Here is a 25,554-nt window from a genome sequence, read left to right on the forward strand (position 1 = left end):
GTGTGTGTGTGTGTGTGTGTGTGTGTGTGTGTGTGTGTGTGTGTGTGGGTACAGTAGCTAATATGTCATCTTTGGGAGAGAAGCACTTTAAGGTCACGCATTACATTGTCCTTGACCCAGAGCATGTGAATGTTCAAGGAGTAAACAACCCAATCAGTCAGCTCGGGGCAGAGATGTCAACACAGCAGCTTGTGTGACTGGAAGTATCTTTTGACAAACGAATAGCTTTCAGATATTTCAAATTAATGTCCTTGGTTGGTTCAGCTAAAGGGCAACAAATCCAATTCATCAGGAGTCTGGAGAAGAGGATGAAAGTGACAACCAAGGCTGCCTGCCTTGGGGCAAATACACACACCTAAGACTCAGGACGTGAGGGTAGCACTAAGCCCAATGATCGGCAACTTGACCTCAAGTAATTTCCCTCTGCAACGTAAGATTAGCACGGCCAGGCCCAAGCCTGCCGGAAAAGGTGATTTAAAAGCCCTTGAGACCTAGCGTCATCCTTAGTAACGGTCCAACAATAGCAATGTTGTTACAACACAAGCAGGTCCCAAGGCAGAAGTGGGTGCTGAAGGACTAAAGTAGGAAAAGTGTCTGTCAGTCTACTGTGCATTTTCACTCTCTTTCTTTTAGCCTATTGCAGTGTCTGCCTTTAGATACCCACAACATTTGATAACCGTTGCTGAGCACATGCACCAACATTTTCTCTGTGTTCCATTTAGGGGGTGGCAGAGATCAACGAGCTAAATGAATCGTTATCTTTGCCCCTTTGCAGCCTTGACAAAAGGGCATCAAGAGAAGTCCACGTTCTGCTTAGGGCTGTGGAATCTCTGAAAGTTTGGAGGGCTTCAAGCCCACCTCCTGTACTTTCCTAAGAGTTGTTTTCCAACAGTGTATAAGCTAGAGCAGCATAGGCAGAATGTTTGATAACATTTCTCCTCCACAGTACATGAATACCATGCTTTCTTTTGTGTGACCTGATCTCTATTCATCACAAAGAACAATGATCAAAAACATAAGAGCTATTCAGACATGCAAAGTTATATGCTATTTAAATATGGCCGTTTTAATATCTGAATATGCCTTGGGATTGGGTATATGAATGGGGAGTCTGAAAAAAGGTCCACGACCTTTGACCCAGTATTCTAAGAATTCTTCCAATGGAGATATTCAGAAATGCGACAAAGCCTTATGTACAAAGAGCCCCGCTGCTGTTATTTACAACTTCAGAAAATAAAAGCATATAACTTAATTGTCCAACAGCAGATAGGTAGTTAAGTAAACTTCACTAGAGCCACAAAATGAAAAATTATTTTGCAATTGAAATTATATTAGTAAAGAGTTTTTTTAAATGGGTAATGTTTACAATCCAATGTTATGAGAACAAACCATAATACAAAATTAAATATATTGTACTGTATGGCCTCAACTGTGTAAAAACACATAGCAAAAGACCATTGGGAAGTAAAGAACTGACACTGAATGGGGTATTACAAGTGATTTTAATTTTATTATACTTCTTTATATCTTTCAAAATAAGTTCTGTTTTTGGCTCTCAGGAAAAAAAAAGGAATTGAAAAAAAAGTGTTTCAATGCATGGCCGCTTGGGAGGAACATCCCAGCCTCTACAGTCAGTAATAACCCAGTGGAGTTACTGCAGAGGAACAACATACAGAGGTGGTCCAGATAAGGGGGTGGTACTTGTGTAATACGCACCATCACCACTAGGGGTGCCTCTTAGTGGCTGGTTTGAAGGCTGGACGCCATTCACTATATTAAACCATGTATGTATGCTCACAAATAGGGGTAATGACTAGTCCCTAGTCAGACTCCCTATGTTTGTAGCTGGAGAGAAAGAAAATATTGCCAGGTAGCCCTTTCTACCTGAGGGAGAAGGAAAAGGAAAAAATGTTTGGAATTCAAAAACTAGCATCGTAGGAATATAAAACCGTATCGTGGTACCCAGAAGAAAACTGAACATGTGGAAGCCAGCCTAATTCCTGGAACACTGACATTTCTTATGCCTCCAAGGAGCTTCTGATAGCCCATCCACTCATCCCTCAAAAAAGATTATATGAGACGCAATACACTGTTTATATCTTCAGTGTGCAGGCAAAAGCACTTGGTACCTGGATATTGCTTGGCATTTGGAAGAATACAAAAGAGACACATGGTTGAGTGAGTCTGGACAGCCTCCTATCTGGGACAGAACATTGACAACAATGAAAAACATTAAAGTAAAGAAAAACAGGCTTTTCATTTTTCAAATTTCAATAAAGAGGTTAACTCATTGTTTTTATTTGGTAATCAGAAGAACATACAAGTACTTATTCATTACTAGATGCTGGGGGAAAATTATACATTGAGGGACTGTCTGCCTCATCTGTGCAATAAAGATTTACAATAAACACATAATTTATTGAGACCAGTTTAGCATATTCTGTTTTACATGAATCCCTATGATTTATTTTTGCATTTAGAGATGTGAGGCTATGGCATTTGAATAGTTTCTTTTAGTACAAACCAGCATCACAGGGAACAAGATGCTTTTCTTAAAATGGATGGTCATTCTCTTGCAAATTGCAACCTGCATTTTATCTGCTAAAAACATATTTCACATCATGGAAGTACATTCTATCACTGCCATAAAATACAAAGTCCCTTTTATCATCTTCCCTTTTGGAAGAGCTTTCTCAGAACATATCTAGAAATACCTTCCTTACTCCTGAAAAGAACTATTTATTCGGCATGATTTGGATTGAGGTTCGGGGTTTTGATTCTGTTTGCCTCCCTCTTTTGAGTCTTGTTAAACATTCTTGATTTTAATCCAGACATCTCCCCGAAATCCAGCTGAACAGCAGCAATATCTCAGGCTGAGGAGATGAGCTGAGTTGGTGGCCAGTGCCCTAGTAAGGAAAGGTCTAGAGGCCCACGGTGAGGGCTTAACATCCTAAGGAGAAAAACCCTGTACAAAAATTGTGCCGTAGACTGAGAAGAGATAATAAGAGCATTATGTTAGGCTCAAAGTGAGTCACCTTACTTTGGGTAATGGATATCCCATGAGGATTTCCTTTTTCCTGCTTCCTTTCCCCAAACTATTCCCTCCTCCCCATCTACTCATACCCCATCCCTGGCCCACAACCTTTCCTCATGTGGATCACACTGGAACAAGATAATTTTGTTTTTTCCATTATTTTGTGTTTCCATGTGCTAAAAAGATGCTGCAAGCAGAATGGCTTGCCTGGACAGAGGCAAAAGAAGGAATCTGCAAAAGGTATAAAAATGAGCGAAGAAAATAAGGAGAGAGAAAAAGTATGAAAAAGCGAGAGAATGCTTTGATTAGGTGGAGGGAGGAATCTGGTTGTACAGCGGGCACCAGAGTTGATAAAAACCTAACCGAGCTCTACAAATGAAAATAGCAAATATTTTTAAAAATTTTTTACAGCATATAAAATTTTATAAAAATATCATCAAAGCAAGAAAAAAGGAAAATTTACACAGTTCTATCTCTAGAATCAGTTACTGGACAATACCTATGGCTGTAGATTTTTACTATAAATCTATGCTTATTGGTGTGCGACTATATTCTGTACCATCACACATATATCCACTCAAAGACAAGGACACTAGTACACAAATACCTACCCCAAGACAGATCACCACAGAGAAGCAAAAACTGTACAAGGGTATGCCTCCAGGGCAATCTATTGAAAAGCCATTCCATAGCCATTGGGTTTTAATGGGCTTTATTTTAAATGAGTTCTCCTGCACTGTAACCTGACAGAGAAATGCTTCTGTTGTCCAAAAGCCAGCTTCCATGAAGATACATGGGTGAGGTTCAGCAAACATGACTGAAGCTGACCAAAGCTGACAGCCTCCAAGATGGCAATGACTGGCCTACTACAGCAAGCATTAAGCCCCAGAAATGGTGAGATCTCCCCAATGGAGGCTAAGTGTGCCCTGGGTGAGGTGAAGGGCCCACACACCACCCCTTGGTTCAGTGGATGGCTATCTAGGCTGGCTTCAAGTTCATTTAGTGAAGCCAGCCATTGTCAGTGTCAGACCATTTCTGCTTGAGAACAGAAGCCAGAATAAATGTCAATTCATTTCAAATATGTCTGCCAATATTTTAAAGAAAAAAATGGATGAGATGGAGGGGCATTAGTTAAAATAATCAGGACTTAATAATGTTGAAATTGACTTTCATGAACCTTTCAGTCCAGGTCTCCCACTGCACCCCACTCTTGTTCAATGTAAAAACAAGATATTCTTTTGATGAAACAATCGTTGTTTATTGCAGATTTCCTGGAGGAGCATCCAGGCTTTTGCAAATGTCCAATGAAAACATCCAGAGGACTTCTTCCCATTTTCTAAACTTCCCTGGACCCAAATTCACTTATCAGATGAACCCTGTCTAATGTCCTACAGGCTCTGTTACCATTCTAATTCTGCCATCATCTCTGTGCCCACCAGTGTGTTTGATGAGAGGAAACCTTAACAACTGACATCTGGTCTTGGCAGATAATGTGTCTCTTGGTTCTCAGAGGGATATTTTATACAAATATTGTGCTGTTCATTACAAGTTTTTCAAGTTCATTTTCTAAATGATAATGAGGCCTTTAATCATGGATCACTATCAATGAATTACAAATATTACTTTCCACTTATTTACAAAGAAGAGCCAATATAACATCATTATTGCCACGTTATTTCTTTAGCATCCAACTTTGCTGTGGTTCAGTACTATACCGACCATAATATTGGCAGAGCACTGATTCCCCATGCTGTACATATAGATGCTTTTACTCGCTTCAAGAAAGTCTATTTTGGATTTCAAATGTTACAACTTGGATTATAAATCAATCCACTGGTAATCGTGTCATCATTCCTTTTGGAAGTGAATTTTCATATAAATCCTGTTTTGGTTTGTTTCTGTTTCTGTTTTTTCATTTGTTTGTTTTTCTTAAACCCAAAAACCATAGAGAAGTTTTATTTTCATAAACTTGGCACTGCTAATTTCCCCCATACTACTTGCAATTTCCTGTCCCTTATAATAAGCTATCTGTGTCACTAGGGTATGTCTGCACATACTTAGAAGATAAGCCTTTAGCAATACACTTGACATACAGAAGACGTTGAGTGCGTTTTCAGGTAAACTTGAACTTGGCACTCACAGGTGGCTAGTGGAATTCAGCTGGACGGTTCTGCATGTGTTTCCTGAACGCTGACTATATGCCAGGCACTGTGGTGGGCCAGTGGTGCAAATCCTTTTGGGATGTGTGGGAATCTTGCAATAAGAATGAAGTTTATTTCCTAAAATCCCCTTTATGGGGGACATAATGCTACATACATAGGTTTTAATCTCAGAATCTTCTCTATCTCATTATGAGAAAAAGATTTTGTGCCTTTTTTCTTTTGTTTTCCTCCTTATTCCATGGGGAATGTTATGAAGTCATTTCTACCATGTAAGTCTCTGCTGAAAGGTTAAGAATAGAAGAAAACATATTACATATTCTTCCTATCTATCTAAAGAAAATTGATCCATGACAGAAGTGACATTAAAAGACCAGCAACCTTACTCCTAAAATATGGATTACAAAATTGGTCTCCATCTTTTTATTTGCTGTCTCACATCTTGTGATAATAATGCTCTTTACTTTCTATTTTTCGTATTTACTAGAGGCATCACTTCAGGTGGAAAATATAATATAATGGCTTTAATTCTGCAAATGAAATGAACAGATGCACTAGATTGTTCTTTGGCTCTCAGATGTCTAGACATCATTTTATTAAGTATATCAGGTCCTAAATGGGATCCTGTCAGATGTCTTCAATGCTTTTTAAAAGCTCCAGGAATGAAATGCACATAGGAAGAAAATCCATTTGAATTTAATGGGTTAGAAATGAGTCTCTTACCTGCTGCCATAAACAACTAGGGCTCATAACCTAAGAAAGGTGGGCGTGAATAAAAGCTGGAACAAAGACCCGCCTATGGTTCGGTCATTATGGCAGCAAAACAAACTGCATCAACAAAACTTGGCTGTAGAGCTAGTTGGTGACATGGGGGCCCAAACTCAAGGGCTAACTCCATTTGTCACTTTCTACTCAGGGACATGTAGAACTGGTGGTTTGTCAATGGTGGGAATATCCCTAGTACTTTCCCCACATACCAGTTAATTCTTAACTCAGGTGTGTAAGCCTTTGCTTTTTAAGCGACAATGGAACACAGAGTAAGGTGTCACAATCTGTGCAATGGAAGAATGTGTCTTCCACTTCACTGCTCAACTTGGAGGAAGCTGTTTCAAGAGAATGGAAAGACCACAGCAAGTGAGCTAGAGCTCTGGAAATACTGTTCTTCCAGTCAATACTGTTGTCTTACCAGCTCCAGTATCAATTTATAGCACAGTAATACATTGTTTTTTATTTAAAAAAATAGATAATTTTGCTTTTTTACTCAATGTCCCTTCAAAACACTTTCTAAGGGTTTAAAAATAAGAGTTACATGATGCTTTTGTTTTTCCACACTGAGAGTTCCAAGCAGGGTGCTATCCTGAATAAAATTCTCTTCCCACCTTTTTCCAGCTAAATTAATGACTTAAAGCAAATGTAAAACATTTCCATCTTTATTGGTGCTAGAAAAAATGGCTATATTCCTATTTCTTTTTCAAATATTGTTTAGTCTTGATTGAGTATAAAAGGGAAGCTGCACCTTTCTAGTTTGATTGGTTGCAAAGCTCTACATAGAAAAATACAGAATTGAAGTGAGGTCAAAAGTTCAGGTTCCAAGGTCAAGAACTGACATGCACTGGTTGTATTTCACTTCTGTTTAAAACCACCTCAAAGAGCATAGTTTGCAAATCGATGTCCCATGCATTGAATGCAGTTAGTTCATAGGGATGTTTTCTTTGGCCAGCACTGTGTTTGTAAGTTTCTGAATTAGTTGCCAATATTAAAAAATTTGGAGGGGGTTTATATAAAATCTTAGGTATCTAGGACCCTCATTCCCACATAGCACTGATCCCGTAGCTGCCAGCCACTGCCCCCTTGGGGCAGTGCATGCCGTCCCCACTTCCCCCCTACTGCTCCTCACTGGCTCTCTGATACCCAGGCCCACGATGAATTGCTATTTATCGCAATCATTCTGATATTATAGCTTGCTGTACTCATTTACTTGACCTGCTGAGCTCCTGTTTTGAATTTGTGACCACATGACTTACTGTGGTCACTGCTAGGAAAACAGGAGGAGCAACAGAAAAATCTGTTATTACCAAGCAAAATGGAAATCTGATCTAAGAACCCTGCTCGAATATCAGTACACGACTGTGCACTCCACACCACAGAGTTCTCCAGATCTTTCTGTTGGGGAATATTTCAGTGAGACAAAAGGCCTGGTAGACGACATACACAGTCTCCTTTCTGTCTGAAGAAATACCAACATTTTGCCTTAGTACTGAGAGGAATTTTTAAATGTTTGCTTTTGTGTTTTCCATGTGGAAATTAAATCTGCAACGAGGAATAGAGTTAAGCCTACGGTCCAGCTCTCTCTCTCTTCCTATTTGTATTCCTCTTCCACCACCAGCCTATTCATGTGATTTACCCTTAGGAAGGACTCAAAGATTCCTCTGTGAACCACAATTCCATTTTAAGAATCAGTTTCATTCAAATCACACCACTTAGATCCACAAAATTCCTTGACTTGCACTCCACTGGATCCCATTCTTGATTTGGTTTCAGGGCGCTGTATTTTTCGTCTCTTTCCCTGTGACATCCACTATTCTTATTTTTGATTCGTGCTATTAATCATCTCCTATCTGGCATTTCTAAAGGCTCATTAAAATGAAAAAAAAATTATTGGACATATCTCCCTGATACTAATTCCCTTAGCACTTCCCTGAATAGAAAGAAGAACAATTAGGTCAAACCATACATATTCAAAAGAAGAGGACCAGCCAGTGGTAAAAATTTCAGTAACCACTTAGTCATGGATGCTACTCAGTGAAAACACTGGGTTTCCCACCTGAACAATATGGTCATGAGCTGAAACATTCAGGTTTGTATTAACGAATGCCCAGGTAAATTAAGCATCAAATAAAGAAGAGGAAAATCTCCTTTTTTATAAAACAGAAAGTATTTCATATTATATAAATGGAAAGAAAAGCATGGGAACAATTTCTAAGTCTGAAAGAAAGCTGGAGAGAAAGAACATTCCTGACTCAGGAAAGGAACAACCAGAGACTGAAATCATCATCTTAGCTGCGATGAAGGCCAGCTTGGCTGCATCCACCATCAGCAACCAGTGCAAAAATAACAACACATAAAGAAATACAGTGGCAATTCCTGTGTGTGTGGCTTTCTCAGGCCTCTCTCGGCGTTTCCAGGATGTCCGTTCCCATCAGGCCAGACAGGTGCCTTGAAAGCCAGGGCATTAGCAAAGGATTTTGAGGAAGTCCCTTCATGTGTTGTTTCTGTTTGTGCAAAAATCGGAAGTTGTGTTGTTTGCTTGGGCTGGGGGGATTCCCCCAGAGTTCTAAGACCTCAAACCAGCTCCCAGAAAGTCATCTCCTGGGAGGAGATGGCATGAGAGAAGGCCAAGTGCAGGGGTGGGGCTTGTTTCTGAAAGTTGTACACCTTCCCCAGATACAGGTCTTTGTGGAAGGAGAAGAGAATGAAGAAGCTCAGCTAAAATGATGCAAGACATTGGCAGCCTCTCTTATTGTCTATGAGGTGTGTTTTACTCTTCTGAATCTGAAAAAAAGAAAAAGAAAAGTGTCAATGCTGCCTTTCCCCCCGCTTCTCAACCCTCCAGGTCTGAGAAGAAAATCTGAGCAACAAAAAAAAGAGGGATCAATTACACATTTCAATGCTAGTCACTGCTGTCTCCTTTGTAACACAATCCTTCTATTCATAAAGGGGAAATCTCAGTGGAGAATTTTAAACACTGGTTACATTGGAAGCCTTAATAGTTGCTTTAAACTAAAGCATCAAATATTTGGTTCATGCAGTATGGGTTTTAAGACGCCTTATTTTGCAATCAGAATGACAGTGACTGCCAGATCTGATCTGGTCAATTTGCCTCAGGAGTTAGTGGGATTGGATTCATCTAATCCCAATCATTTCCATACCAAAGCAATGTTCCTCTATCAGGATTCATAGCTATCTGCAGGAAGATGTTCTGCCCCAGACTATAGACTCCTTGAAGGCAGGGAAAATATCTTTATAACTCTTTTTGCATGTAGTGCAATGCCTGACACACAGCATATGCTTAACAAATGCTTCCCCAAAAGATTCAAAGCAAGATGCACCCCAGCTGAAATCACTGTGCAAATGGATAAATCACCTGAAGTCTCTACGGGGCCTGGAGTGAGGTGGTGGAAGAAGACCAAGATTGAAACAAGACTCACGAATGGAAATAAACAACCTTGGATTTTCTTTTCACCTGGCTTATTCGATAACATGTAACCTCAACAGACTTGGACAGGATTTTAAAAAAGCAAACAAACATAAATTATTATGATTATGGTTGCTTCCCCTAAGTGCTGTGTGCTCTCCAAGTCAGCATGCCTCAGAGTGAGAGAGGATTCCCTCCTACGCAAGGTTCCAGAGGGACAGGAGACTTTAAAAAGAATAACATCATCATCTCCAGAAATGTTAGGAGTCATTAGAGGACAAGGAAATTTTCCATTCAACTTTAAAGACTAACACTCTCCTAAGTAAGACTTGGTCGAAATTAGGTACAAACCAGTTGGGAGACAGGAGAGCCCTTTCCGATCTATTGTAATTACGGTCAATTCTCAAATTTTCAGGGGCCACTGACCCAGACCTCCTGCGGTTCCTCTTTCTTCATTCTGGTCTTGTGAGTGTTTACTCTCCATTAGCACCTTCACCCATTTGGGAGAAATAACAGAAAAAAGAAAAACTTCTGGCCAATCACTTTACTCTGATTCTGGTAGGATCGGTGAGGGAAGTTGCCAGTTGCCTCACTGGAACTTGCCAGGGAGGGAAAGAGGTGAAACAAAAGCTGAAATCATGGATTAGAAATTTTCCATTGTTTCTGATTGTCTCTATGTAGTTTGGGCCACAAGGGAATTGCAAGACAGGGCCCCTTAGTGCTCTGGCCCTGTCATTATCAATTTGCGGTCATAGGTAATGAGACTCCTTTTAGATGGTCATTATAGTATTAATCACCTTAAGAGATGTCCCCAGGCCCTCACATATAAAACCCAATATATTGTTATGATGATATAAGGTTAATCTTTTACTAAATGATAGATTGGTCAGAAGGAAGTGAGGAGGGATAGCTGGAGATGGCTGACAAGGACCACTGTTACACCCAATGAGCTCCAATTTGCCAAGAAGGAAAGTGATGCACCTCCTGTGTCATATAGCCTGGGTTAGCAGAGGCCCGCTGTCCAGACTGTTGTGTCCCAGAGATGGAAGAGGTACATCCAGGGTGTGTGAATGGAACCCAAAGGCCCCTGAGAGGAGATCTTCCTCCCTTGCTAGTCATTGCTTATGGGTGAAATGGTGGAGTGGCCGGCTATGGAACTCTACGCCCCCCTCCTCGGCCTTCTGGTCAAGCGACAGAGGAAAGGAGTTGGTCAAGGAGTGGCGAAAAGGGGTAAATAAAGGCGGCCTGTATGTTTAAGCTGTGCCTGTGTTCACTGTCATTAAATACGACCAACATAAAAGAACAAGAGGCAGATACTCTGCAGCTGGGTCTGTGACCTGAGCGACTGTTCCCACCCTTCCCAAACACGTGCTTTCTCTAAAAAACTTCCTCTTAGGGCACTCACCCCTATGGTGACTAGTATCATATCTATCTGCAGGAAGATATTCTACCTCAGACCGTAGACTCCTTGAGGGCAGGGGAAATATCTTATTTATCTTGATAACTCCTCTTGAATGTAGTACAATACCTGACACACAGCATATGCTCAACAAATCATTAGTTTTTCATTGAAAGGAAGTGAACTGAATAAGCGTGAAGTGGATGGGACAGATAAAGGTGTAATGATGAATAGGAAGTCTCTCTCCAACCTTTTTCTAATCCTGACTTTCATAGTGTGACGTAAAAAGGAAATCATAATTACATTGATTTTACAATTTATTCAACAGCAAATTATGATATGTCAAAAATGTATACTCCTTATGAAGAAATAGCCCCACTGTGCATGGCTCTTTGTGGGACTAAGCTCCCAGAGGAAAGAGCACCTGCTATCCAGGTGGCTTTGACATGGTTTGTAAATCTCCTCACTCCACACTTCCTCTCCTAAACTTCAAATGGCATAGACTTGCTCTGTTGTGTTTTGGTTTCGTGTATATGTTTTCAACGTAAACCAAAATTGCATAAGCATCTAAAACAAAAATTGGGTAAGACTACGAAGTATATAAAAATGAGGATCTAAAAACAAAATGTGAGAAGTCACTCTGTATTGATCCGATTTACACGACTATTTTTGTTACAGCTGCTTTGAATTCCACTGATTGTTGGCTTGGCCACAAAAAGTGGTTAAACTCCCTCATCTTTTTAAGAGTGACTGATGAACTGAAATGGAAAATATCTTCACCCAACTTGAGAAGATTCAAGAAAATATCTAAATAAGTGCTACCTCCTCACCCGCCCCTGGAAGAAAGACTTCTCACATCTCATAGAGGGGTAGCCATGGGGGCTCTGAAGCCTGAAGTGTGTGGTGTATGAATTCACAGAAATGCATTTATTCTAAGGGAATGAACAGCAAAGAATGTTTCAGCAACTTAATTTAGAAAATAGGAGATGGAGACTTACAACAATGTGGCCTTACTCCTCCCTTCCCAGGCTATTCCTGAAGGTAAGTGGAGATGCTACAGAAAACCATTTGGTTTAAAGATAGTTGTTTTAAAAAGAGGCTTAAAGTTCGAGTTTGATTTGACTCTAAAAAATCATAATGTTTATTACTAGATCACAAGCTGACCATCTGTGAGGCAGGCCTCATAGAATCTGGCACTGGGTTTTAAAAACATCTGTAAACACTTTTATTTTTCATTTTCTTGGGTTTGATATTTTTACAGCCTGATTCAACTATCACCCAAGCTCAAAAGTAAGCTGACTTGGCTGAGCACAGAGCTGGGATTTAAATCAGATTTTCAAGTCCCAGAAACCCTTCCAGAGCTGCCTCTCTATGGAGTCAACTTTCGACGAAAACAACAAAGTGATACTGTAAGCAACAGAAAGAGTTGTAAAAGGCTAAATAGGAAAAAAACAAAACCCAGGGAAGAATAAGTGTGGTAAAACCAAACCCAATTTTAAATGTTGAGTAGTAGGATTTCTGTGGGGCTTATAAGCAGGTCTTGGTTTGGTTTTGTTTCTTAATAATGAGGAAATACTAAAAACAAAAAAACAAACATTATCTGAGAGATAGCTGTTAAGATTTACCCAGGCATTTTTTTCACTCTTCTAGGTCATAAGTGCAAGACAGGTATTTTAAATGGTTACCACCAAATACCACAACATATGCATCCATGCTTTCTCCTTGCCCCAAATGACAGAGGATATGATTATATTAGGATTATTCTATATTAATTTTACTGCATATAATACCAACGCTATAGCCCTGCTAAGATGGGTGGATTGTTGGATGGATGAATGGATGGATGATGGATGGACAGAATAAATAGATGATAGATAAATTTGTAGGAATATAACTTCCTGAAACCTTGCCTATGCCATCATTTCCTAAAATTTGCCCATTGGATCCCAATATAAAGAATAAATACTGTACAAAGGGTAGTAGTTCTTAGGTTCAACCTTTGTGATTTTTCTTCATCTTTTCTTTTGATCCTTGGAATCTGTGCTATCACTGAGAATAATGATCCTCTTAACTTTTATTCTTTAACTTTGCTGGCTCCTCTCTTCCTTTATGTAGCATGGCTTTTCTTTCCAAACTTAAAATACGTGAATGTTTCCGTTCTTCTGTCCTACATTGTCCAAAGGTATTTTACTGCCATTCCTCTCTGTATTAAGAACCTAGTACTTTTTTTTTTTTTTTTTTTTTTTTGGGTTCTTTGGCCTCTCACTGTTGTGGCCTCTCCCGTTGTGGAGCACAGGCTCCAGACGCGCAGGCTCAGCAGCCATGGCTCACGGGCCCAGCCACTCCGCGGCATGTGGGATCTTCCCAGACTGGGGCACGAACCCGTGTCCCCTGCATCGGCAGGTGGACTCTCAACCACTGCGCCACCAGGGAAGCCCTGAATCTGCTATTTTTGAAGCTAACAAGAAACCAGAGATTAAGGAAGTCCTTCTGAGAAAGTTAAGTGAGGCTGGGATTTTAGGTCTGAAACATTCTGACTGCTCTTCGTGTTCTTCTCTATTTTATTAGTTCAGGAAAAACAATAAAAGATTCAAAATGAATGAAAGGAAAAAACAAACATTTATTCTCATGTTTTCACTGCAGCTCCAGGGTATAGAATAAAAATGGCATATATTGTAGAGGGCTAATACTTATCAAATACAGATATCATCACGTGGAGATGAGGCTGTCCTTTGGTGGAAAAGGCTAAGAATAAACACAAAGAAGATGCTTCAACACTTGCTTGACATTGCATTTTTAACAGCTCTCCTAGCTTGTGGGCGACTAGAAAAAAAATGGCGTTAACAATGGAGACATCTCTGGCTCCTGGTTTTGGCACATATTTCAAAGGCGGCTGTTATTTTAAAGAATTTTTTTATAATGTTAATAGAGTTTCTTTTGACAAATGTATTGTTACTTGTGTTTCTCTAATCACTTGCAAAGAAGCTGACAAAATACAATTTTTCTAGGGGGAGAACAGATAAATATTTATTTCATGAATACTAAAAAGTTAATTTTAATCCTGAACATCAGTATTAAGAAAAAAAGACAAATCACATTTCCCCAGTAGTTCAAAAATTGTAATCCTCTCTGTCAAACCAGGTTCCTTTAAAAATACAATGGTGGGCTTCCCTGGTGGCGTAGTGGATGAGAGTCCGCCTGCCGATGCAGGGGACACGGGTTCGTTCCCCGGTCCGGGAGGATCCCACATGCCACGGAGCGGCTGGGCCCGTGAGCCATGGCCGCTGAGCCTGCGCATCCGGAGCCTGTGCTCCGCAACGGGAGAGGCCGCAACAGTGAGAGGCCCGTGTACCGCAAAAAAAAAAAAAAAAAAATACAATGGTATATTAAGAGTGTAACGAAATGTCTAGAAGATAGAGTGAAACAATGAAAGCTTATACACCAATAATTGCAAGGGAAAAGTTGTTTAAAAATATTAATTTCGTCATTAACAAAGAGTACACAATATAGTTTTATGTGACATTTCTACTATGTAGTTATTTGGTAAGAGACTGGAATCTAAACAGCTATGTGAAAAGCATGAATTGACTTTAGAAGTTTTCTTTAGTAGAACACAATTTAATTATTTTAAACCCACCAATCTTACATTGTATTATATATATGTATATATACATAGATACACACAATACATATATATATATATACACAATATACATACATACATATATATGTATACACACACACACAATTTCAGTTGCTGTTTGATGCTACAAATGTGAATTTCAATAACACAAAACCTACAGGAAGATAATAATTGTTGCATGTCACCTTGTTCCTTTATAATCCACCATGAGGCTATGTATTATATACCCTCCTTAAAAAGCACAAGGATATTCACTGAACCTAAAACTATACTAAAAACACATTGGTTTGAAATGGATGATCGTAACCAAAAGAGCTAACTGTTCTGATTCACTGTGACTCATCAATGCTAGAACCATGTGGATGTCAATGGCTTCTGTACCTCCATGCTCTCAAGTGTATCATCCACAGCAAAAAGGAACAAAGAGATTTTCCGAGTTCACCCCATTTGACCACTTCCAACCCACGTATAATGGATTGGTTAATAGTTTTCCCCAAAATCCATCCAAAAAAATTATATTGGGTTTCAGTATTGCTGCACTCACAACTCTTGTTGGGTCAACCTACAGCATGGCTTCAAAAATCAATTAGAAAATGGCACTGAAGTATATAAATCAAAAATTTTAAGCAACAAAACCTTTTAGAATCTAATTAGGGGATCTTATCTAGATGCATAAGAATAACAGGCATCTAAAAACAATACTGCAATTCTCTCATACATTTATCAACTTTTTGTTGTTTTCCTTTGACAGGGACATTGCAGTGGAGGGTTAAGACACTTGGGTTATCACACTACTTGAGAAAATAAGGCATAAAATATTTTTAAAAGCAAATATTTCATGCCTCTTTCTTGCTAAACCACAGCATGTACTCACTGTTGATGCTCCATGTGTTGATACATATACATATGTTAAGTAAATGGGTCACAAGAGTTTTCATGGACAAATGGCTAAGGGAAATGGGATATTAATCAGAACATGTGTTGTTATGATGACTTATCTTAACTGGGACCCAGGGCACTCCAGATGTTTGGTCCTTGTACACTCATGAAAAATAACCCATATGGATCCTAGATTCTCATGTGGAAGGCAATTCCTTCATTAAAGAAATAGACCTACATTTGTCAATACATAGAAGGCTACAGTGAGATATCTTCCCAGAACTAAGAAATAATGTTATCCTCTGAGAAGGAAGCGAGTAAAAAATCCAAAGGACGGGATTAACTATTTGTAGAAACTACCTCAAGACAGTAGTGTTGACATCAGTGGCATAATCAATGGTGAAGTGTGTTGCAAATCAATCATTGCTAAAAACAGTTAAGCCCTACAGTCTTACAGGTTTAATTTTTAAAGTAAACTAGAAAGGACTCAAGGTTATTGTTATAGTGTAGCACCGTCTTGGGTATGAGAGAAAAGGACAGGGTACCAGCTAGTATCCCCAGAACTGTTCACCATCTTCGGCCTATTTTACCCGCCAGTTAATGATCTGGGCATAATTTTGGGAGGTATGCAAAGCTTATGATAATATGTTAGGACAAGAAAATAAGAGAGAAAAAGTTTGAGGACTGTTGCCTTAAAAACAAAGAAGTTTCATCAAGATCAAGGTCCAGACATGCCATCAAGGATGACTGAAAATGAACAAGAATGAGAATCTACCCCAAGATATCAACATATCTGATACTGAATGTGAGATCCAAAAGGAGACTAGACATAAAAGGGGTGCCATGGAGGGCCGCCTCTTGCACTGTCTGTATCTAGTGTACACAAGATGGTCCCTATTCACTCTTCTTGGCAGATCCATCCCAATGGTAGAGACAGACATTTCAGGATATTCTACCTTGAAGTCACAATTCATCAACTAACTTCCCGTACATTATCAGCTTAGCAGGCAACTTTCTGATATGATTTGACTTCCCCAGTAGGTTTTCCTTTGGGAGAAAGAAACCGCTGACTGGCCAGTAGATGTGAGCATTCCAGTGTACATGAAGGATATATTTCACAGTAAACTAGCAATCAAAACCACACATTGGTCACAAGTATTCATTTTAGTGTCAACAAGTCTTCTACAGCATAATCCACCCTTCATTTACTGTCAATGTGGAGTTCCTTCATCTGACGATGTCAAAAATAAGAAGTCCATATACATGTGGATCTATTTCTAGACCCTCTATTCCACTCCACTGACCCATTTGTCTATCTCAATGCCAATACTATACTGCCTTGATTATTATAGCTTTATAAGTCTTGAAATCAGGCCTACCTGTTTAGTCCTCCAATTTTTTCCTTCTTTTCCCAAGTTGCTTTGTCTATTCTGAGTGATTTGCATTTCCATATACATTTTAAAACCAGCATGTCAATTTCTACCCAAAAAGCCTCCTAGGATTTTAATTGAGATCGCATGGAATCTATAGATCAATTTAGAAAGAACTTAAATTTCAACTATCTCCGGAAAATTCCCCAATATTTGGAAACTAAGAATATATTTCTAAATGATCCTTAGATCAATGTAGAAATTAAAATAAAATTAGAAAATATTTTGAGATGAATGTGAATAAAAATGCAACAAATCAGAGTTTGTGGCATGTTACTAAAATAGTATTTAGAGGGAAATATACAGCATTAAAGGCCTATATTAGAAAAGGAAAAATATCTCAAATCAATGATATTAACTTCCACTTTAAGAAACTAGAAAAATAAGGCAAAGCAAACCCAAAAGCAAGCAGAAGAGAGGAAATAATACAGATCAGATCAGAATCAATGAAATAGAAACAGAAAAACAATGGAAAATATTAATGACAATGATTAATAAAATTTATTAACCTCTAGCCAGACTGGTCAGGAAAAAAAGAGAGAATACACAAATCACCAATATAAAAAATGATAAAGACAACATCACTATAAATTCTATAGCTATTAAAAAGAAAATAAAACAATATGAACATCCTATGACAATGTAATTCCATTGTGACCTGTGAACATTCTTTGTATGACTTGAATCATTTTACATTTATTGGGACTTGCTTTACGTCCCAAAATGTAATCTATATTTATAAATGTCCTATGTGCACTTGAAAAGAATATGTATTCTCATACTGTGGGTGTTCTGGGAAGGCCAATTAAGTCAAGTTGGTTGATAATGTCATTCAAGTCTTCTTTTCCTCACTGATTTTATATATACTTAGCCTGTCGATGATTGAGAGAGGGATGTTAATTCTTCCAAATAGAATTGTGTATTAAAATTTTTTTACACTTCATTTCATGCATTTTGGTACATAAATGTAAAGGATTATTATATCCTCTTGATAAATAGACTTTATCATGAAATGAAACTCCTTTCTCTGGTGATAGTGTTTGCTATGAAATCTACTTTATCAGGTATTAATATAATCATGCAAGCTTTCTTTTGATTACTGTTAGCTTGGCACACCAATTTCCATCCTTTTATTTTTGGGTTTTTGTGTCTTTTAATATAAAGGCAGAATATACTTGGGTCTTACAATCTAAAAATTTCTGCCTTTTATTTGGGCTGTTTAGGCCATTTACATTTAATGTGATAACTGATATGCTTAGTGTTAAGTCTATATTCTTGCTATTTGTTTCCTATTTGTCTCATCTATTCTTTGTTCTTTTCTTATTCTTTTTCTACCTTTTTTGGATTAATTATTCTTATGATTCCATTTTATCTCTTTTGGCTTATTAGCTATATGTCATTATCTTGTTATTTTAGTAATTGCTTTAGAGCTTACAGTATATGCTCTTAATTTATCTCAATCTATTGGGTTGGCCAAAAACCCGAATGAACTTTTTGGCCAATCCAATACCTTCAATTGATATTATATCACTTCATGTATGATAGTAGAACTTTACAATAGCATATTTACATTTCTCCCCTTCTCACTTTTATGCTATTGCTGTCATACATTTTAGTTTTATATATGCTATAAACTCAGTAATATATTATTATTCTGTTCAAATAGTCAATTATTTAAATAGTCAAGATATTTAAATGATAAGAAAAAATATTGTATATTTATCCATCTAGTTACCATTTTTAGTGCTCCTCATTTCTTTGTGTGGATCCATATTTCCATCTGGCATATCCATCCTTCTGCTGTTCTTTAACATTTTTTGTAGTGTAGGTCTACCAGTAATGAATTCTTTCAGTTTTTAATATCTGAAAGATATTGCTGCTGGGTATAAAATTCTTGGTTGAATTTTTCCCCTTAGCACTTTAAAGATGTTGCTCCACCGTTTTCTCACTTGCATTGTTTCTGATGAGATATCTACTGTTATCCTTATCTTTGTTCATCTCTCCGTATGTATCTTTTTCTCTAGCTGTTTTTTAAATTTTTCTCTTCATTACTGGTTTGGAGTAATTTGATTATAATATGCTTTTGGTGTAATTTTCTTTATATTCCTTGTGCTTGTGTTTTATTGAGCTTCTTAAGTCTATGGACTTATAGTTTTCATCATTTGGCAAAATATTAGCCATTATTTCATCAAATATTCTTTCCTCCTTTCCCTCCTCTTTACTTTAGGGACTCCAATTACACATACATTAGGCTGTTTGAAGGTGTCTTACAACTCATTGATGCTCTTTACAATTTCTATTCTTGTTTTCTGTGCTTCATTTCAGATAGTTTCTATTGCTAATTCTCACTACTCTTTTCTTCCAAAATGTCTAATCATATCCAGTGTGTTTATCATTAATCCCATACAATATTATTTAGTTAATACCATCCAGTATATTTTTCATATCAGACACTGTAGTTTTCATCTCTAGACATTTGATCTTTTTTATATCTTTCATGTCTCTACTTAAACATATGGGCTACAGTTGTAAGAATTGTAAGAACGACTTGAATGCTCTTGTCTGCTAATTCTAACATCTGTTTCAGTTCTGGGTTGATTTCAATTAGTTGTTATTTTCCTCTTATTATTGGTAGTGTTTTCTTCCTTCTTTGCATGTCCAGTATATTTTGATTGGATGTTAGATATTGTGAATTTTAGCTTGCTGGGAGTGTGTATACACACACACACACACACACACACACACGCTTTATCCTGGGATGCAGTTACTTGGAAACACTTTGATCCTCTTATATCTTGATTTTCAGATTCGTTAGGTGAGCCTAAAGCAACATTTAGCCTACAACTAATTATTCCCCTGCTAAGGCAAGACAATTATGAGTATTCTACCCAATTCCCTTTAAATTCCAATTCCCTTTAAATTATGAGGTATTCTAGTCTGGCTAGTAGGAATAGGCGCTTTTATTGCTCTGTGTGAAGTGTGAACATCAGGACTGTTCTTTCTAAACCTCTTGAATGGTTCTTTCCTGGTCTCAGGTGGTTTCCTCATTGAGAGTCAATTAGTACTCTGATGAATACTCTTCAGATTTCTAGAGTTCTATCTCTCTTCAGTTCTATCCTCTCTTGTGTTTTATCCCGTTAATTATAGCTGCCTTGGTATCCTTGGATCCTTAGTCAACTCCTCAACACAAGGAATCCATCAGGTCTGCCTGGAAACCCTCTCAATGCAGTAAGCTGAGGCAATCATCGGGCTTATTTCATTTGTTTCTTGTCTCTTAGAGAGCACTGTCTTCATTTCTTGATGCCCAATATTTCTTGATGTCTTCATTTCTTGAAAAACCATATGTTCTTCCACATATGTTGTCTTTTTTTAAAAATTGTTTCAGGTGGAAGGGTAAACCTAATTCTTGGTAGCCCTCTTTGCAGAAGCAGATGTCCATGGATTGTATTTTGTCCACTCCACTCTTCACAACTGACTTACATTTCATGAACTGACATCTTTAACATTCCAATTCCCAGAACATTCAATAAAGGAAAAATTTCTGCTGAACTCCCTCCCTGGGACTTGGTAAATAACCTTGCAGGGCCTAATTATAGAGAATCATTTGAGAGACACAAAGAGTGGCTATCTCTTATATCTCTGTTAATGTAGTCACGTAAAGTTAAGGGCAAATTCATATTTCTGGGCAACTATAAAAATTATAGCTATGCTGTTTCAAACATGACTAAAAACACACTGAAAATAATTCATTCATGTGGCACCCCACAAGTCTCCCAATGACAGTGTAAAAACTTAGCCTCTGAGAGAATCTTGGCTCAGAAACCTAGATCTTTTTATGTTAGTACATTTCTCCCTAAGAAACAAGGTATTTTCAAAGAGCATTCATTCTTTGAAGTCAGTTAGAAAATTAGTGCTGCAGGGTACTGAACAGTACTTTAGTAGCCTGACAGAGATAATGTACAACTGCAATGTGTTCATTTTGCCAGGATGTAATTTACCCTTTCAGCACATGTTCCTTCCTTCTGTGTGTGCCTCAGCTCACTGGAGTTTGGGAATAGCCAACTGTAGTCTAGTTTCCATTGAGTTTCTTTCTGAATGCATAGAATATTAAACTTCAAAACATAGTGGGTTTGATCACACTGGGCACCGAATTGTGCTTGGATACTCCCTTTCAAAAATTAGAGCTGGTTCCCAGGGGTTGGATTAAGGGTAGGAGCATTAAAAATAGTTAAATTGACTCTCTCTGGTCATCAGATGTAATAAGATCCGTTAAAAAGAAACGTTCAAAAAGTATCTGCTTGTTACTAGATAGTTCCTAAAAATCAATATATCTACTGATACGCATATCATTTAAAATTTTTTCTAAAGTAGAGAGTTTTAATGCAATGGAGAAGGGGTATATGAAGCTGATCAAATTCTTTTCCACTTCATGCCACTAAGAAATAACTTTAGTCCTGATAGGATTTTGGGCTAAGATAACACAATTAACTAAAGCCCAATGATCTAAGTCCTGATGACACCAAAGCAATGATAATGACTGATGTCGTGTTAGCCCATCAATGAAATTAAAATACAAAGTTTTTCATGCCCAGACTTACAAGTATATGGACACACCAGACTCAATTTGAATCAGTGGAAGGTTGGAGTTATGGAGGGAAAAAGGATAGACATCAGAAAATGTCCCTTCTTTATTTACTGCATCCTGTTCACTGCCCTATGGGATCAAGAATCCTGTTCATTAAATAATCAAGCTTTATGCTTATTTGTACAATAGAACAAAATATCTATTTCATCACTTCACCCCACCAAAAAAAAAAACAGTTTAATTATTTAAAATACTGGTGATAATTCAGTTAAAAAAGACACAGGTAAAATAAAAGGGCGTAATGAAGGTGATAAAATTTAACCTACAATGCTCACATGAATACATTACAACAGTTATTTATAGCACAATACAAACATACAACAAGATTCAAGACCCCATGTTAAAGATCTGGGAATTGGTTTATTCTGGGCTTTTATACTGTAGGAATTCAGACGGGTCAGTCACTGGATATAGGATGGGTCAGGTGTCCAGGTGCTGGGTTTATAACTAACAGCATTCTCCTCTACTGTACATATTCTGGCTTGTGTTACCTTAACTTGGGTCTAATGATGTCTGGGACTTGAACAAACCTTACCCATAACAGAGTCTGGCTAAGAGACTGTCATTCTGAATCCTATTTTATCTCCATGTAATTCATGTCTTAGTCACAATTATTCAAGGAGGGTATGTATTAAGCAAGTGGTTTCCATTTGCATAAACAATTTGGTAAAAAAATTGGACATGTGTGTTCCCCAGATATTATGTGATAAGATACCTGGGGTGAGTTATTTGAATGATCTTCAAAGAAAGAACTGATTTCATGCATATGGGTAAAGAGAGCATATCACAATGGCTTAGAGATGAAAACTAAAGGCAGTTCTCTCTTTTTAACAGATGTATGAGTTGTATTCAAATTTCTTCTTACTCCTCAACCTGATTACCCTACATTTGTTCTTCTCTGACTAACCAAACCACTCAAAGAATAGCTTAGCATCTAATACAATGTCTGCAGGGAGGTATGGTTCAAAGAGTCTGAGACCCTAACAAAAACCACTTCCTAAAACTTTCATTTTTAGTTTAATACCACTTATATGTATGGGGGGATAACTAGGAATAAGCCCATGTTATAACTGAAACAGGAGGATTATATAAAAGGTGAGGGTAGTTTTCTCAATCTGATGGTCCAAAGTTTGGAGGGCAATATAATTTGAACTTTCAGATTTTATAAAGAATGGAATGCTATTTATGCAAAGTAAAAGCAGTGCTCATGAAGCCCATCACAATGTAGGTTCATTCTAACTGGTCTGGGATTGTCATCCAAAGCTTGCCTTTAAGATGTACTCTTGCTGACTAAACTGTATTCTACAGCTATGCACATCCTCCAGTATGTGGGCCTCCCAACATACTGATAACACTGAACAGATTTCTGTTTTTGTTCTTCCCCAAAATAATAACTCATTAAAGGTATAAAAAATTGAAAACTGAAAACATGGAACATTTCCCATTTACGCTGCATAATTCACAAAGACTTACATTCCATTCCATTATAATCAGCAAGCCCAGAATCAACTTTTCATAAAGTTTAAAATGAAAAATGGCAAGTGGGAAAAGAAAGAGTATAGAACTCATTTGTGATGGAGAAAGTATGGTGGAAGGGAAAAGATACAACAATAATTTGTAAATTATTGAAAAAGGGATAATAGTACTCTTTAAATGTAGTGAATGTTTTTTTTCAGGGTACAAGACTATATTAACAATTCCACACAATTGCAACTTCATGTGTAAATCTAACAAGCTTGCATTAAATTGCACAATTTATGGAAAAATATAATGGGAATTATGCTCTTACCATCTGTTTTCTTTGAATCATTTCTGACATTGGATTGATCCTTCTTGTCTGTCTTATTTTTATCATCTTTCAAGTCACCTGAAAGTAATAAACATGACAAACAGTACATGTATAAAGCTAACGGGGAAGTTATAGATATCTTTAAACCTGTCAAGGTAAAAAAAGAAAAAAACCACATAATTTTAGTCGTGAGGGGTTACATGTCTGAGTGTAAATATCAGGAAACTGGATTAGGTCCTGGAAATTGGATTATGATCTGGAAATTAAGACTGAAAGTTCATGTTAAACAGGATTGTACTTAAGTCAATGGTGTTATTTTCCAAGGAAGGCAGTTCAGCTTTACTATTAGGCTGTGGAGTGAGGAAAAACCTGTGTTACTGCAAGTTATATCAATTAATAGCTACTATTTAACTTCTATGTGCTTTTCCTTATCTGCAAAATGGTGATAATAATACCTACTTTATAGGCATAATATAAGGATAAATGCATTTAAGGTATCGAATGTGCTATCTGGCACGTCACTCAATGACGGCTGTTATTCTAAAACAGAGCTGTAAATGGTACTTTAATTAATGAGCTTGTTGAAATGTAATATGTAAAAGTTAAAAAACACTATGCACACCAGTGTAGAGTGAACATGTGTGAAAAATTTATTTAATTCATTTATGAAGGAACCAGGAAGACAGTAAGGATGGTTCCAAGAGCATTTAAGGAAATGGATAGGGGCTTCCCTGGCGGTGCAGTGGTTGAGAGTCCACCTGCCGATGCAGGGGACGTGGGTTCGTGCCCTGGTCCGGGAAGATCCCACGTGCCACGGAGCGGCTGGGCCCGTGAGCCATGGCCGCTGAGCCTGCACTTCCGGAGCCTGTGCTCCGCAACGGGAGAGGCCACAGCAGTGAGAGGCCCGCGTACCGCAAAAAAAAAAAAAAAAAAGGAAATGGATATTTCTAGGTATTTTAGAAATATATTAAAATAAGATTGCTAGGTTAGAGACGAAACTGGTTATGTCCTACAGGGTAATAAAACTACAACTGTTGGGGTTATCTCCTCTAGTAGTCAAGTACATAAGTCAAGTCAAGTCAAGTACATAACTTCACAGTACCTAGGCTTGAGCAAATAGTAAATGACAAAGTTAAACATAGTCGTGTTCTTCTAAAACAAGGGGTCAGCAAATTATTGTCCGTGGGCCAATCTGGCTTGTTATCATTTTTGGAAATAAAGTTTTACTGGAACATAGCCACATCCATTCATTTATATAATGTCTGTAGTTGCTTTCCTGCTGCAATGGTAGAGTTGAATAGTTGCAGCAGAGACATGCAAAGCCAGGAATATTTATTATCTGGGCCTACACAGAAAAAGTTTGCTGACCCCTCCCTAAGACAGTTAAATAACCCTTGGGCAGGTCTTTTCGACAATACGCCAGTGTGACATTGAAAGGACATGGTATTTCTTCTCTCAGATTTCTTCTCAAGTTTCGGATATTTTTCTTACAAATCTTACTGATGGCGGCTTTCTTTTTAGCCTGCATAAAACCAAGAATAGATTACTACTAAATTACTGGCATTAATAAAGCAAAAAGACCCTAACAATTATTGCAGCCAGGAAGCGGGGAGCAGGGCCCAAGGCGGGAAGGGTACATTTATCTTTTCTACTTTCTTTGTGCCAGGCAGTGTGCTAAATGCTTTACATGCATCATTTCATTAAATTCTCATAGCAACCCCATTATGAAGGTATTATTATTGAAAGTAGACAAATTCGTCAAAGATTAATTCACTAAAGTGATCAATTTGCTGAATCACCAAATGATTGAGGACGTTTTCCAAGTTTGAGTTTTTCCTTGACTTCACTGCGGACACTCTGTCACACGCTGGTCGGGCCAGCTGTGTTGAGTGCAGTGGACTGCTCTCCTGAATGTGTTTCACACACTCTCAGGCTGCATCTCTGCCCCAAACTTTGCAAGAGTGTCTGCTGCTATATAGCAAAACTGCTCCTGTTGGCTACTTTAGATCTGGTTTAAGCCATTGATCTGACAAATGACCAACTGATCTTTCTACAAAGTGATTTTGCTTAAACATTAAATAGTCTTAAGCAAAAACCCACAGAATCATCTCTATCTTATGGCTCTGGAACCTAAAGCACAGATAAAGTAATTTACCATAACATACACAGATAGGTCTGATTCTAGAGGCCAAGCTCTCAAGTACTGTATTTTGCAACTTCCCTATGAAGCTTAAGTTCTAGATTTCAGACTTTCATTTACTGTTGCCATTTTTAAATGCCTTTGGCCTATAGATTTATATAGAAATGGTTACCCAAGGATAATTCAAGACCATTTTAGGTTACATTCTACAAAATAAGTAGTTTTAATGGAATTTGACAAA

The 25,554-nt window shown here is 37.9% G+C and overlaps 1 protein-coding gene across 14 annotated transcripts in view; it reads right to left on the bottom strand.

Annotated features, from left to right (window-relative positions):
- The window catches only part of PDE1C (phosphodiesterase 1C), a 610,522-nt gene that overhangs the window by 24,895 nt on the left and 560,073 nt on the right, over nt 1–25,554 (bottom strand). For 11 of the 14 annotated variants that reach the window (XM_029234327.1, XM_029234329.1, XM_029234335.1 and 8 more), the window contains one exon: nt 23,174–23,251. In XM_029234327.1, the coding sequence (XP_029090160.1) occupies nt 23,174–23,251 (78 nt within the window). Of the gene's footprint in view, nt 1–8,688; nt 8,746–13,263; nt 13,533–23,173; nt 23,252–25,554 lie in introns of those variants that run through there. The other 3 variants (XM_029234333.1, XM_029234338.1, XM_029234332.1) reach the window with 2 other exon arrangements.

This window comes from Monodon monoceros, unplaced genomic scaffold (genome assembly GCF_005190385.1).
Source record: "Monodon monoceros isolate NGI ecotype Baffin Bay Population unplaced genomic scaffold, NGI_Narwhal_1 Super_Scaffold_2, whole genome shotgun sequence".
Taxonomy (NCBI): domain Eukaryota; kingdom Metazoa; phylum Chordata; class Mammalia; order Artiodactyla; family Monodontidae; genus Monodon; species Monodon monoceros.